At 51.8% G+C, this 15,451-nt stretch overlaps 2 protein-coding genes across 9 annotated transcripts in view; one reads left to right on the top strand and one right to left on the bottom strand.

Annotated features, from left to right (window-relative positions):
- STARD8 (StAR related lipid transfer domain containing 8) overlaps nt 1–7,513 on the top strand; it is a 150,273-nt gene extending 142,760 nt beyond the window's left edge. For all 8 annotated transcript variants that reach the window (XM_075068757.1, XM_075068759.1, XM_032804743.2 and 5 more), the window contains 4 exons: nt 1,554–1,778; nt 2,329–2,546; nt 3,634–3,810; nt 5,297–7,513. In XM_075068757.1, coding sequence (XP_074924858.1) covers nt 1,554–1,778; nt 2,329–2,546; nt 3,634–3,810; nt 5,297–5,414 — 738 coding nt within the window. In that variant the 3' untranslated portion in view covers nt 5,415–7,513. The remainder of the gene's footprint in view (nt 1–1,553; nt 1,779–2,328; nt 2,547–3,633; nt 3,811–5,296) is intronic.
- A 2,244-nt stretch (nt 7,514–9,757) lies between these two features.
- The window catches only part of LOC116839072 (relaxin receptor 1-like), a 41,845-nt gene continuing 36,151 nt past the window's right edge, over nt 9,758–15,451 (bottom strand). Inside the window, exons 15-18 of the mRNA XM_032804726.2 lie at nt 14,234–14,463; nt 13,625–14,035; nt 11,823–12,038; nt 9,758–10,359 (exon numbers count right to left, since the gene is read on the bottom strand). Coding sequence (XP_032660617.1) covers nt 10,154–10,359; nt 11,823–12,038; nt 13,625–14,035; nt 14,234–14,463 — 1,063 coding nt within the window. The 3' untranslated portion in view covers nt 9,758–10,153. The remainder of the gene's footprint in view (nt 10,360–11,822; nt 12,039–13,624; nt 14,036–14,233; nt 14,464–15,451) is intronic.

Genomic DNA, 15,451 nt, shown 5'->3' with positions numbered 1-15,451 from the left:
GCCAAGATTCTCCTTCGTTACTCATTGACTGCTCTAGTGAAGTGCCATAAAATCAGAGAAGTGTAGAACTGGAAGAGACCTCAGTAGGTCATCTGGTCCAGTCCCCTGCACTCATGGCAGGACTAAGTATAACTAGACCATTCCTGACATGGGATTCTCTAATCTGTTCTTAAAAGCCTCCAATGACGGAGATTCCACAACCTCCCAAGGCAATTTATCCAGTGCTTAACCACCCTGAGAGGAAGTTTTTCTTAATATCCAACTTAAACCGCCGTTGCTGCAATTTAAGCCCATTGCTTCTTGTCCTATCCTCAGAGCTTAACAAGAACAATATTTCACCCTTTTCCTTATAACTATCTTTTATGTACTTGGAAAGTGTTATCATGTCCTCTCTCAGTCTTCTCTTCTCCAGACTAAACATCCTGTTTTTTTCAATCTTCCCTCAGAGGTCATGTTTTCTAGACCTTAAGTCATTTTTGTTGCTCTCTTCTGGACTTTCTCCAATTTGTCCACATCCTTCTTGAAATGTGGCGCCCAGAACTGGACACAGTACTCCAGCTGAGGCCTTATCAGCACAGAGTAGAGCAGAAGAATTACTTTTCGTGTCTCGCTTACAATACTTGTGCTAATATATCCCAGAATGATGTTTGCTTTTTTTTGCAAGTGTTACACTGTTGACTCATATGTAGCTTGTGATCCACTATGACCCCCAGATCCCTTTCCGCTGTACTCCTTCCTAGACAGTCATTTCCCATTTTATATGTCCAGCTGATTATTCCTTCCTAAGTGGAGTACTTTACATTTGTCCTTATTGAATTTCATCCTATTTACTTCAGGCCATTTGTTCAGTGGGGATCCCCTTCCACACATGCTCCCAAGCATGCACTGTACTGTTATGCAGCACTTCCAGCTTGGGGAGCAATAGGCCAGCCCTGCTAACCAATCCCAGGTGTGTCTCAAGTGGGAGTGCAAAGCACTTACCGCAGGGCACAGACCCAGACAAGATGGCTGCGCTGTATCATCCTCATTTACTCACTGGCCAGGTGGGATTTTTTAGTGTTCCAGGGACCTAGTAATTGCACTGGATTGGCCCAAGAATCCATCTGGTCCAGTTTCCTTTCACCAACAGTGCTCAGTACCAGATGATCCAGAGAAACGTGCAAGAAGCCCCCAGGGGGCAGTTATAGAATAAGCTGCTCATAGGGGATGTTTCTGTCAAACTCCCAAAGTTAATGGCTTGTGTTCCTGAAGCAGAGAGGCTTGTGTCCCTTGCAGAAATATTTTTACCTTCCCTAATGTGACTGCTCCCATCTAACATTTGGACATCAGCTGGGGAAGGCATGAAGGTACCCAAGGAGCCCCAGCATCACTGGACCCAATCTGCCCTGCTGATTGGTGTGCAGCATTGTTTGGGCATCCCAGAGTCCGTCTGGGTCAGAGAGGTGAGCTCAGGATTCATTGCACAGTGATTTCAGGAGACAGAGTAGGTGAGCAATTCCTAGCGACCACTCTTGAGTTTTTAAAATCCTAAGTCCCACATGTTTGGTTTCTAGATACCCCACGACATGATGCTTCAGCTGGGCAACTCCTACGTGGCAGCAGACGCCCACCCACTCTCGCTGGCTGAGCTAATGAGCCACAGCTTGCAAGGGGAGGGCAAGGATTTCCAGACTTACTTGGAAGATAACGTGCAGAACCTGCTCAAAGAGTCCTCAGAGAAGTTCAAAGGGTGGCTCAGCACCACAGGGCCCCAGAACACAGAGCTCTCTTGCAAAAAGGTAACGTCTACCCTGGGAAGGGTTTGCACAAGCCAGTGTATTTGGAGTATACGGAGATATTCAGTATCAGACTAATGAGTGGCCTGCATCCTGGTAGATTTCTTCATGCATCACAGATACACCCAGCATGGCTGCCAGCTAAACTGCTCCGTCAACTAGACCTCATACTCTTTGGCTAGGTAGTGTACTCAGCAGTCCCATTCTAGACCACGAGTGTGATGATGCTAACTAGGAGAAGCCAGAGACGAGCACAGGGTATTCTGTGCCAGCAAGGCCCAATAAAGAATCCCCTTTGTATTCAGTGCAGATGAGCTGGTTCAGACCTAGAGGCCCCTCACCCTTGAGCCAATAGAGTAAGCCCAGTGAGCTGCTAACACCTGAGCAGGTCTCTCCTGTTCCATCCAGTAAGGGGCAGGGTGGACATGCTCACTAGCTCATGTAAGGCAGTTCCCCTGCCCCCATGGCTGGGAGGCCTCAAGGGGCCACTTGTTGCCTTTAGGTTTCTTGGCTTGAAAGCCTGACTGACTTCCTCCCCTCCGGGCTTCCACAGGTTGGTGACGGACATCCGCTGCGCTTGTGGAAGGTCTGCACAGAGATGGAGGCCCCTCCCTACATGGTGCTGCAGAGGGTACTCCGGGAGCGTCACCTCTGGGATGAGGACCTGCTGCAAGGCGAAGTGATACAGGCCCTGGACGAGAGCATGGAGGTTTATCACTACGTCACTGACAGCATGGCGCCCCATCCCCGCAGGGACTTCATCATTCTCAGGTGAGGTGAGAGGAAGAAGCACTTACGGGTGAGGGAATCTGGACCAGCATGGAGGCAAGGTGTGATCTCTCCAACTCCCCTATCTATGCAGGGAGCTATTGGTCCTGGTTTGGACTGTCCCGTGCCTTTATATCAGAGGATGGTCAATGTACCCATCCCCAATTTGCCCAAGCAGACTACAGACCAAAGGAGGTCCCCGAAGGTCTGAGATGTGGCTGCCCTGAGGCGTGTGGAGATTCCAGGTCCTGTCTGGGAATGCTCCCTCTCCATTAGAGACAACATACTTCACTTGGGGGTTGGGCAGCCTGAAAATGCCTTAGACAGACACAGATCAAGGAGGCACATTTCCTTCTCGGAAGCGTATTCTCTGTGGGCTGCCCCTCTGTGTTAAAGGTGAGGGTAGCTTTAGCATCCTGCTCCGTTTTCTTTCAGGTGCAGCCCTTCTGCTCTCAGCAGAGTGCTGTGGGAAAGCTTAGGCACTCCTTGCCTGTAGCAAACTCAGGCCTCAGTGACTAGAATGGGGTTGGTTCAGCCAAGCTTTCTAGTGTGGCTGTAGAACCTCCTGCTCTCAACTCTGCTGTGTTCCCATGGCGCTACCAATTAGAAGGGGACAGGTGAAACTCAGAGGGTTGTCCAGAGCTTGTTGCTGTGTGTTTGACTGGATGCTGCTTCCTTGCTGGGCCTGGTCCGGAGGTTCCGACTATGGGCTTTGCTTGGGGTGGCCTTACGTCCCATTTTGGCTGGGACGGTCCCTTTCTTAAGCCCTGTCCCAGCCATCCTGACTTTTTTGGCAAAAGTGGGTATTTGTCCTGTTTGCTCTTGCCAACAAATACTCACTTTTGTCAAAAAAGTGGGTGACGCCAGCCCCCTGCAGGGGGGAAGCAGGGCTGGGAAGGGGGACGGGCAGGGCTCAAGCGAGCAGTGACACCAGCCTTGTGGGGGAAGCAGGCAGGGCTTGTGTGAGCAGAGACGTCAGCCCTGCGTGGGGAGGGGGGCTTGGGCGAGTGGCTTGGGCCTGCCCCACGGGGTGTCCTGTTTTCCCTTTGGGAAATATGGTCACTCTAGCTTTGCTTGTTCCCTCCTACAGGAAGTGGCGCATGGACCTACCGCGAGGGGCTTGCCTGCTGGTCTCCATGTCACTGGAACACGAAAAGCTGCAGGTGGAAGGAGCGGTCAGGGCCGTGGTGTTAACATCTCAGTATCTGATTGAACCGTGTGGGATGGGTCGGTCCAAAGTGACCCACGTCTGCAGAGCTGATCTCCGGTAAAGGCCTGTTAATGTGTTTCTCGCCAAATGCTGGTCCAGTGTGAGGTGTGATCTGAGGACAGAGTGGGAGTGAGGTACCAGTGCTGGCTCCAACAGTGACTCAGTGTGACCTCTCTGTTCTGCGCAACGGGAAGCATACTCACTCACTTGCCGGGTGGCTGGGAGGTGTAATTAGTTTCTGCACGGTACTGTATACATACAGTCATTGATAGCACTCCCTATCCCTCCATCAATTATCGTTTATTATTTAACGCTCCCTCCCCCCTACAAGCACGCTAGATAGCTCACATGCAGATAAATTATTATTAGTTGCGCTGGGGTAACACCAAGGAATTGTGGGCCAGGACCCATTGTGTTAGGCACTATACAAACACAGAACAGAAAGATTATCCCTGCCCCAAGGATTTCCACGTGGTGCAGCAACACACAAGGGTGGGAGTGGTGGAGGCTGGAGAAGGGTCGCAACCTAGGGTAAGAAGGATGGTCTGAGGATAGGGACTAGGACCCAGCCTTCATGTGTGATCTTAATCACCTTGTGCCTCATCTGTAAATTGGGGCTGGTGCTTCCCTAGCTCACGTGGATAAAATCCACTCAGACACTACAGTAGTCTATGTAGAAAATAGACAGGAAGATTGTGTGGCTTCTCAGCCTCTTCTAGAGGAATGTGACTGGTGAGAGAGGCCTTGTGACCCGGCTCAGAAGGGGGAGGCATAGTAGAAGGCACAGAGATGGTGGTGGGAGAAATGGGGCCTTGAGGCCGTGCCTGCACTGCCAAAGTGATAAGAAGGATGGAAAGTAGAAGGGGTCAGAGTTACGTAGGACCTCAAAGGTTACAGGGGTATCCTCTAGCAATTTGTCTTACCCCAGTAGGTCCTCAGGGAGCTGTCCAGTCTGTCCAAGATCATTACTGACCCACAGTCATTCCTGTCAGATAGCTGTCCTGATGCCTGTGTGTAACATGCTGGTGATCCCAGTCCAAGTCCTTGGGGGCTGCTGTTTACACGCAGAAAAGCCACCGGCTCCTCTGGCATCCTGTAGCATCACTGCTGGAAGTCCCTCCAGGTTGGGGTGAGACACACTGGCAGGCTGCAGTGTTAGGAGCTCATGTGTCTCTGTTGGGAGTGCTGATTGTACTATGTATCTGGGATAAACAAGGCCCTGCCTAGGTCATAAGAATTGCATTATCACTTAATTTTCTGCAGCAAACTAGACTAGAGGGTAGGAGCTTTAGCTAGGAAAGGGAGCCAATGCAGTGTTCAGTCTTGCTTTATAATCATGCCCATGCCTTGCATGGCATATGCAATGTGGGAGAATGGGGAAGGGAAAATTTCCGATTATGCCAGCTGGTGCTTGCTCACACTGCCCCCGAGCAGGTATGTTGATAGTCCCTTTTAGCCTGAAATGGGTCCTGCTGTACATGAAAAACCATGTTGTTCTCCAGCATTTGACAATGACTTCCTCTCTGTGCTGTTGTTTCCCCAGGGGCCGGTCTCCCGAGTGGTACAGCAAGGTCTTTGGACAACTTTGTGCCATGGAGCTGGCAAGGATACGAGATTCTTTCCCAGTGCTTAACCCAGTTGGCCCTGAGACAAAGATTTGAGGAGATTGGAAGATGCTCGCTCCTGTTTGATCATGAACCTCCCAGACAACGTGGGGTGGAGCATGGAGAGGGAACCTGGCCATCAGCAGGCTGTTGGCATCAGGTTGGGCAGGGGCAGTGCCTTTCCAGGCACATGAGCATGAGCTTTCCTTTGAACCAACCACCAACCCTGAAGGGAGCCAGTAGTTTTTTCCATCTCTGTGTGATCCCTTTCCTCTTACACACCAGGGACCTTCAGAGCTGTGCCCAGTGGCACGCCCTTATGGGCACCAGGGGCAAACGGAAGCCTTCATGTCCTGCTTCCAGAATGCCCGTTGCTGGTTGAAAGGCAGCGAGAATCTCCTCCCTAAAGCTATGAAGAGCAGCTTTGCAGAAACGAACCAGTGTGCTACTTGTGGGATGGCTCTCTCCAGCAATCGTCTGCCCGCCATGTGGAGAGTGGGGCTGGGAGTCCATACAGCAGGCTGAGCCGTGAAGCAGCTGGACCAGAGTCAGACTCATTAACTCCCTTTGCCAAGCTGACCATGGGCTCACCCTTTCAGCCCAGGGACTGGACTCAGCGACAAGAGCGATGGTGCTTGAAGTGACCAAGGATGATGCTGATGTGTAGGAGAAGTGACAGAGGGTGGAGCTAGTGCAGCGTCTGTATGACGGCGTGTGGTATCAGGAGGTGCGTCTGCTGGGGGTGTTGCAGTGTGTGTGAACTGTAGCTAGCAGCACAGCACACACACAATAATAGTCTGAGGAGCTGGTTAATGTCAGATGGATGCTGCTGTTACTTTGGTTTATAGTTAATGACTGCCATGTTTTGAATGGCAAAAAGGAAGCTATTTTACTCTGGGTGCTGAATTTCACTGGGGAAGGAACTCCAGGTCAGTGCTTTCTACTTGATCAGACACAGGGAACTCTAGCACCCCTGTTTTTAGCACAGGGCCGTGTGGTCCGATGAATGAGGGTGCAAATGCTTTGCCACCCAGGGGCCCAGTCCTAATCCCCATTGAAGCCAGTGGGAGCCTAGCCATTAATTTTCATGAATTGGATCAGATCCAAGTTTGATGAGTCCAAATTCCAAAGCATTCACCCTTGTCCTTGTATCTGTGTGTCAGCTGTACATGGGGAGTTGCCATTACAAGACGAGGAGTGAGACCAAAATTGCACAGTGCATCTCCCTGATCCCCCTTTGTCCGGGTTTAGTAATCAAGGTACTCCCAGGGTCAGAGTTCCATTTGCCTTTGGGGAGGGAGATGAAGAATAACACTCCATTACATGAAGACACCCTAAAAAGGTGGTATCCTGCTGGCAAACTATAGTCTGGATGCAGGGGAGGTTTAATAGCATTGGCCAATGAGGTATGATCATGGGGTGCAGGGGGACTGGTCTCATAATCTGGTTCCACTAAGAGAGTAATGTGAGTTGGACCAAACTGTGCTACATTAGTGCCATTTTAGTCAGCCAGATGGGCAGGGATTGGGTTAGTACAGTCTAGTTTGCTCACATTGTTATGGGCACTTGATCTCCCCTTAATTCCCTCCCCCAAAGAAGCAGTGCTCACTGCACTGCAGATAACAACATGAGTTGCCTTTCACTCCTACAACGCCATAACTCTTGATCCAAGGATCCCACTGCTCTGATTGTGTCACTGCCTCATTTTCCCTCCAAGCTCACAAACAGTCTGACCATGACGTGCATTTGACAGGGTTTCTTTTTTAACCGAGAACCCAAATTTCTGGACATTGTTCCAACTGGAAGGCAACAAAACCCACTGGCACTAGAAATTGTCAGTTTCACCAGTAACAAACTTTCCCTCTCTCTGATGCACACCACCTATATTTTGTTTGTGTTTGGTTTTGTACAACTAATGTTTGGGACTGATTCTTGCCTCATTTTTTTTTCTTTTTCTATCTATAAATACTGTACAGTTGGAATATTAATATATAACTCAGGCAGTAAAAGCTTGGTGCTGGGCGATGAACACCAGAGCGACGTGTGTTTTGTATTTAAGGGACTTCTTTTTTTGTATCAGCTGTAGCCGCTGCAGATTGTCTGACTCCGAAGGGGCTGTGGTTCCCCCTCTGTGTAATAATAAAGTACTAATGGCATCTGCTGGCTGATGATGAAACCTTGATGTACCCTGACTGCTGAGGTCTGTGCTTCCTTCTCACTCAGCACTGGTCTGACATAGTAGAACTGGGGTGCGAAGCCTCCTGACCAAAGCCCCATGTCATGACAGAATGAGGCTGCGTGCGTAATTAATTAGCGTTTTGTAAAGCATGTGGAAGGCAAAAAGAAATGGGTAAGGGCTATTCTTATTCCTGCATTGCAGGGCAGTTGCATGGATCTCACACAAGTTAGCTTCACACCCATCACAGGACCCTTCCCATTGCTCCCAAACAATCTGATTTCCCCCATTGACTTTCCCTCTGGCCCCCGAGTATAAATGGCAGGGCCTCCCTTCTATTCCTCTCAGCTGCTGGCAGGGGCTGGGCTGTCCTTCCTCCAGAGTCCCTGCCTGGATCAGCATCAGGCTCTGACCAGCACCAATTGAGATAGGGTGGGCGGTGTGTTTGCCAAGCAGTGGACATTCCTTCTGTGCCCAGGCTGCCGGTACGCTGGAGACTGGTGTTATCTGAAGTGCTGGCCTCACAGGGGGGCTGAAAGGAATCGAAGGAGAGTAGCAAGCAGTGCATTAAATGGTTATATCCAAGCCTCAAGAAGTGGGTCTGCCTGTCAATTTAAGGCCTCCCCATGTTACTCTCACTCTCTCAAAGCCCCACTGTTCTTGGCAGCTAATGCAGCATCTCCTCGAGCTCACAGAGTGGTACCCTCTGGGTTTTTAGCCTACCTGGAGCCCTGTAGTGTTACCAGCTGATCCCATTGCTTAGCACAAGATGTGTACGAACATAGCCCCCCAGACTAATCCCAGTGTCAGGAAGCAGCATGTCTGATGCACTCTCCCCGACCCCCTTTTCTTTCCTGCTCCCTGCTACAGACACTTGGTATCTACCTGGTCACCTGCTACCCTGTAGCTGCGAGTGCCTTGGTTACAATCTGATGCTAGCCCCTCCCAAAGGAGCTGTGGCATCCAACAGGCAGAATTAGGTCAGATGGCTTCTGGGTTCCCTGAGAGTAGAGCCACAGCCTGTCTCTCCCGCTCACTGTTCTGTGCAGGTCACAGACCTGGGGGTAACGTGCATGGAGGTGGCTCCCTTGAGACTCCAGGCAATAGTCCCAATGTGCAGCATGCTGTGGTCCAGAGGCTGTACCCAAAGAGAACCTCAGTGGCCTGAGAGCCGGTACTTTCAATCCCTTGCTCTGTCCCCTCTCTCCACCCCACTGCAGAGTGAGAAGTGCCCCCGGGCCGAGTGCTGGGATTGTTCCAGAACCAAACAGGGAACGGCAGTAGCTTCAGCCCTGGGTGGATCTGAAACAAACTCCTCTGGCTCCTGGCCACCAGCGGCGCTCAGGCTGGTATGCCTTGCCAGGTTAATCTCACCTGGGATTGGGGTGGGGCTAGCCAGCCCACGCAGTGTATGGCAGGGAGACAGAATTGCTATTGCCAAGGCAGAGCCCAGACACCCCCTGGAGAAGGGCAATTCAGGAGTAAATCAGAGAGGAACAGAGGCTAGGAAAGGAACACCAACCACTACCTACTGCTCCGGTGTTGCTATTTTACTGCTATTTTCCTAGGAATGGGTTTGGGCACGGGCAGCATTAGCCCAGGGGAATTGGTGCCTCAGTTGCGAGGATTCATTTTCTAAAGGCACGAGCTCAGGTATGGCTGGAGAACAGGGTGCGGCCGTGAGTCCCTGCTGAACATGGTGGCTGGAGGAGCAGGCCCTGAATGGGGACACCTGCCCTGAACATGGGCCTAGCAGTCAGGGTGGTGTAGGAAGTGTCAGGGGACAGCACCGCCTCCCTTTCCTTCTGCAGCATTTCACTCACAATAGCAGCTGCTGCTTGGGTCCCACAGCCAAGGCTTCCCCAAGGGCTGAGGGTGGCCTGAATACTTAATCACTCCACATGGCAGAACCAGCTGCCCACAAGCTGAGGCGACCCACAACTCTCACCAGGATCGCACTGGCATCTGCGTTAGCTGCCTCTGGCCCCAAATCAAAGCACTGAAGGCTTCTCCTCCCACCTTCCTTCCCCTGGACCCAGACTTGCTTCCGGCACTGCAGAAAACACTCTCTGTTCCAAAGACTGCTGCAGCAGCTGCCCCTGCAGCTTGTCTCCAGGGCAAAGGGGCAGGGAGCTACAGGGACCATGCAACAGAGACAGAGGGTTAGGATGAAATACAACATCCATTCCACAACAGCTGGTTAATCCTTGTGCTGAACCAGCATCAGCTAAACCCACAGCCCCAAAGCGCTGACACACAGCAATGAGAAGGCATGGGGCAGGCAGCGTTCCAGTGCTTTTAACCGTGGGGCAGAGTTCAGGCCCCATCGGCTATCTGTGACTGTTTCTTCTGTAGCCTCATATACAACACCAGGCACTGTTGCTGCAGCAGGGAGGGCTATTCCCTCCATGGTCGAGAGCTGGCTGAGATAATGACTAGCACTTGGAAAGTGGTGGCAGCTCCCCTTTGGCATCTTCTGGCCCCAAAATGGCTATCATGGGGTGGGCAGTGAACCAGCCAGGGGAGGCACCTGGGGAGGACAGAGGCATGGTCCTTCATAGCTGCATGCATGAAGCAGTGAGGCCTTTCACCGCTCCCAAGGCTAAGCTGCTGGGGACTGTCAGGTGCTGCTGGTTTGTGTGGATAGCAGGGAAAAGCTCTTTCTGGACTCTTCTGGGTCCTGAAGTGATGACTGCTGCAGCTGCTTCTTCTGCAAACACAGCTTGAGCTTCTCTTGGAAGGGGGTGGTGGTGATGGTGTACAGGATGGGGTTCAAGGCACTATTGATGGGCAGTATGAAAATGACCACCCATGACGTCACGGTGCCTGTTCCAACAAGGAGAGTATGTTAGTAACCCTGGTTGCCCACTTCCTAGGAAATAATTCAGCCAGAGGCTTTTAGCCCGGAGACTGCCACATTCTGCTCTCAGACACACAGGCATAAAGCCAGAAGAACCCCAATTAAGTCAGAGCTACTCCAGATCTCACACCTACGTGAGTGCAGAGGCTGGCTCTTCTTGGGCATGAGTGATAGCTGACAATGCACATCCTCTCTAGCCGAGTACAGGCTGTGATTGATTTTGTTATGTGACCAAATGGACCAGAATGAGAGAGGCACCAAACGCATTACCACCCGTGAGCTGAGCTGGGATTCAAACCCAGGGCTCCAAAGCTCAAAGAAAAATGCATTAACCTGCTAGGACACCTCTAGTGCTGAACACATCACACATTGAGGAGGATCATTTATAGACACGTCACCCCATTGTGCAATAAGAGTCTTTCAGCAAAAGGACATTTACAGCAAAGAGCTGAAGTACTCAAGCATAATGGGGAAGAGCTAAGGACCTAGGGCCTGCCTGGAGCAGGGAGTGCAACTCCCATCTCTGGGCTGAATTCAGTGGTGAGACATGGCAGATAAAGTAACACTCTGGGGGTACTTTGCTCACAAAGCAAGTGCTGATGTAACTTCCACCTATTTGGTTTTCAGCAGGGGTGCAAACCAGGTGAGCCTTGCACACTGAGGTGGGCGAAAGGGAGTGTGCATGGCAGGAAGGGCCACTAAAGAGGAGGCCAGTGACACACATACACCCTCTTCCTTTACCTAGCTTGAGCCATCCCCAACATAGCTGCAATCGAATTCAGCCATGAGAACACAGCCACAACTCCCCTCATCACAGGAGGCTACCCCTACCCACCACAGACCTGGGCCTAGAGACTGACCCTCTGCCTCCTTCCCCAGGCCTCAGTCTGCTCTGAGCTGCAGACTAGGAGCCAGCTCCAATGAGGTGGCCGGCCAGAACTGGAGAGGAACCTGCCTAGACTCCAGGGCATCTCTGTATGGAAGGATGAGGCTGGTGGCAAGAGGCTGTGACCCAACAGGAGATGGAAGGTGTTGCCTGGGCTAAGCAGAGGGGCCAAGGGACAGAAGTGACCTGAGTTTGTCTGGCTCTTGTATCTCAGCTTTTACCACTCAGGGATGGAGCATTTTGAGCATGGGTGCCAGGCGCTGCAGGCCAGCTCTGCACCGATTTCGGGCCTAATGAAGTGCCCCCTGCTGCGAGCAGGAAGGAGTGCATTGGTAAGGTGGGGTAGTATGAAGCTGGTAAGAGGCCAGGATTGGCATGGCATTTGTTGTACAGTTTCATTATAATGCAGGTGCTCTGGGGCACCTACTCAGCGCATGAGGGACACATATAGAAGCTACCGCATGACAGTGCTCTGCCTGTCAAGGCCTCTCTGTACAGAAAGGCTGATGCTGGCTTGGGTCTCAGCTTAGCTGGGTCAGTCACCTGGTATTTCCACCTGCAGCAGGGAGAGAAGCTTCAGGAGGAAGATGGGGATCCAGCAGAGGGCGTCAGTGAAGACGATGAAGAAGAATCTCTTGGCGATGGCCACTTCCCTGGAGAAGACGCTGCGCTTGGCCGTCTTCGTGGCCGTGGTGCGGATGGAGTAGAACATGCTGGTGTAGGCGAACACGATGGTGACGAAGGCAATGAGGTTCAGACCTGGGGAGACAACAACCAGCCGTGAGTGTGTCAGAGAGCCAGTCCAGGTGGCAGATGCGTTCCAATAAACCAGCCACTTACGGCCAATGACTCTTTTCTTCCCCAAGGGAGCAACGAGAGCCACATGGACACAGCCAACCTGAGCCATAATGTGATTAAACAGGAAGCTTCTGCCTCGCTAACATAGCAGGAGAGCATTTGTGAAGTACTTGAGGGCAGCAGCGCTGTGGGTGTCCTGCTGCCTAGCTAGGCCTCTCACTGCCCCACCTGCTCCTCAGATGTGTCTGCACCCTGCTAATCTAGTCCCTGCATGCCTGAGGCTCATCGATGGTCTCCCAGGGTCTGGGTCTGGGGAAGCAAGTGCCTGGGGCGGCCAATGGAAATAGGCAACAGTGCGTCTGTTTTTGGGGCGGCACATCCGGATCGGCGGCAGTGGCACCTCGGTGGCAGCTCATTCGGCCTGCTCTGGATCGGTGGCAATTCCACCGCGGGTCCTTCACTCGCTGTCTTGCTCCTCTGCAGCACTTCGGCAGCAGCTCTATTGGGTTCTTTTTTTTTTCGCTGCTTGGGGCAGCAAAAAAACTGGAGTCAGCACTGGTATCAAGCTGGTGAGCAGTGATTTATAACAGCAGCCTGGGTCTGCATTAAAGCTCCTGGAGCTACACACCACTACTCAGCACATCCCTGACGCTGGCACTGCGTGGCTGCACACCCTCAGCTCTGCTGCCACAGGCATGGATGGAAGCTGCACCCTTCCTTATGACCCCCACCCCCACGGAGAGCAGGGGTGCACCTCAGCCCTCTGGGAAATACTGCACCAGGCTTGGGGGCTTTGTGGGACCACGAAGGAGTCAAGAGGGCAGGCCAAAAAAACCTCCAAAGTTTTGCAAAATGTTTCTCATCAGCCCTCGCATGTGTACCGGGGTCAACATGCTACCAGACCTAAGGGGAAAACATCCCTGGTCCCCTGGCAGCAATGTTCCTTAAGGGGCTAGTTTGCTGATTGCTCTCTCCCTTCATCTCTTGCAACAGTAACAGCATCCTATCTGCCCTCCCTCCCCCTCAACACCAAGGGCTGCTGCTTCCCTTACCTGTGTGGGATCAACCCTATTTTGCCCCCTGGCAGCCTGGTTGCAGATTGAACTGAGCCAGATAATAACAAGCAGCAGCCTCTTGATGGACTCATGTAACCAATCACCGTCAGCTGTCCTGATGCGGCCCCTATCCCTGCAGGGTCTGAGCACCTCCTGCTGGAATGCATTTATCCTCACAGTAGCCCTGTGTGGCGGGGTGTCCCCGTTGGAGATGGGGAACGGAGGCACAGAGAGACTAAGCAATTTGTCCAAGGTCACACAGGCAGTCTGTGCTGCAGCAAGAAATTGACCTTGTGTGTGCCAAGCTAGCACCCTGCCCACTGGACTCTCCTGCCTCTCACTGCTCCTTTCCATGACGCTGACTTTCCTGTTCGACTCTGGGGCAGAGCACACATCAGGGAAAGCAAGTTCCATTCCCCGTCTACCCTCCTCAAGCTTTGGTGGTGCTGTTGTAGCTTAGCAGTCACGCCCCATGTCCTGATGATTCCTTACCCAGAAATATCCCGGTGGAGTAGCCCCTGGCTCCTGGTCGCTCGGTCTCGTCGGACTGGAGTGGGAAACACACCCCGTTCCTCCCATAGTAGTCCCCAAAGGACTCCTTGGACCAGAAGGGGACGAGGGTGAGAGAAAAGCCCAACAGCCAGATGATGACCAGCATGGAGAGGGTCCGCTTTTTGCCTGCCCCATAATGGCTGAACGGGAAGACAATGCAGAGGTACTTCTCCAGGGTCATGTACGTCAGCAGCAAGACGGACACCTCCGAGGACAGCATGGCCAGGCTGCCCACCAGCTGGCACTGAATGCTTGCCATCCACACCTGGGCATGCTTGTTGTACTCGCCGGAGAACTTGAGATCAAAGGCTCCAATGAAGAAAAGATAGATTCCCATCAGACCATCTGCACCTGGGACAGAGACAAGGGTGGAGCATCAATCCATGAGGGTAATCCTTGGCAACAGTCCCATAGGCTCAATAAGCCTCATACAGCTGTTGTTAACAGAAGGTCAAATTTTGCCCTTGGACGGATGGACGGACACATACACACACACTCTCTTGCCTGACATCATCTTAGCCAGCCCCTCCATCCCCACCCGCGACTCACAGCAGAGCGATTTGATGGCCATGGTGTGCTGGCTGTTCTCTGTGATGACGAAGGACCTCATGCAGATGACAAAGAGGTTCCCAAAGCAGGTGATGCATGCGATAACCCAGACAAAGACCCTGAGGATGATGTTGGCCAGGAGGTTCTCAAAGGAGGAGATGCCGTCAGTGTTGGGCTTGCAGCTGCGCACATGTGGAGAGTAGTTGCAATACTGGAACTTCTTAAAGTAGCTGCCAGACATAGGGATATCGCTTGCGTTAGATCCATGCCCAGTGCAGGGGCTCCATCTCTAGAGGCTAACTTGGGAAGAGGCTTGTTCTCCTGGCACAGAGCCTCATGCACCTCCCCTCTCTCATCCCCTTTTGCTCCTCCTTCCTCTCCCCACCTCATCTCCCTCAAACATTCCCCGGGCCCATCTCCTTCCATTTCCTGAGCCATTCTTTTTATCTCATTGGAGCAGAGTCAATCTAAATGGATCATAAATGTGTAAACACCAAGTGAGATGTGGCAGCATGGGCGAGGGGTGCAGGGCAGGAGCTGGGAATGTGAGCTAGCAATGAGGCAGTCTGCACAGCACCAAGGACTTTGCAAGCCTCTAGCCAGCATATACAGCCCTTTAGGCTCACGAGCACTGAATCCCGCTCAGGATCAAGGATGGGGTTGAAAATCGCAGGCCATCCCTTAAGGGGGATTGGTGGCGCTGCACCACCCATGGGCCAATTTCCTTGTTTGGGATGCCCACATTCGTACGAGATCACAGCTGCTTTTCATCCCAAAATGCAAGGACAATGTGTAAGCAGTCGCCCTCACTGTGCATCCTGACCCCAGTTCAGCAAAGCATCTTAGGCATCTGCAGAACTTTAAGCATGTGCCTAAGTATTTTGTTGAATCACGTACTATATAATGATACATTTTAATCAATAGCTATTCAGTACTTTAAACGAATGTGTACAGAGTTTCCCTCCAACTCAGGACCGCTATCAACATATGAGATTTCAAAATCAATCCATCATTAAAACCTTTAGAATTCCATTAACAAGGATTCACATTTGATCCAAGGGTTATTTCATACAAATCCCGTCTTCTAAAACCTCATAAAAGTAATCCTATATCAGCTTAGCAAAACTCTGCATTTTAAAAGGACATCAAACTTCAAAGCAAGGCTCATTTCTGTTCTAATTACACATAAAAGGGGTGGGGGGAACAATGTCCCTTCCT

Source organism: Chelonoidis abingdonii, chromosome 8, assembly GCF_003597395.2.
Source record: "Chelonoidis abingdonii isolate Lonesome George chromosome 8, CheloAbing_2.0, whole genome shotgun sequence".
Classification (NCBI taxonomy): Eukaryota; Metazoa; Chordata; order Testudines; family Testudinidae; genus Chelonoidis; species Chelonoidis abingdonii.
The sequence above is the reverse complement of the archived record's forward strand: the minus strand, read 5'-3'. Positions and strand labels throughout refer to the sequence as shown.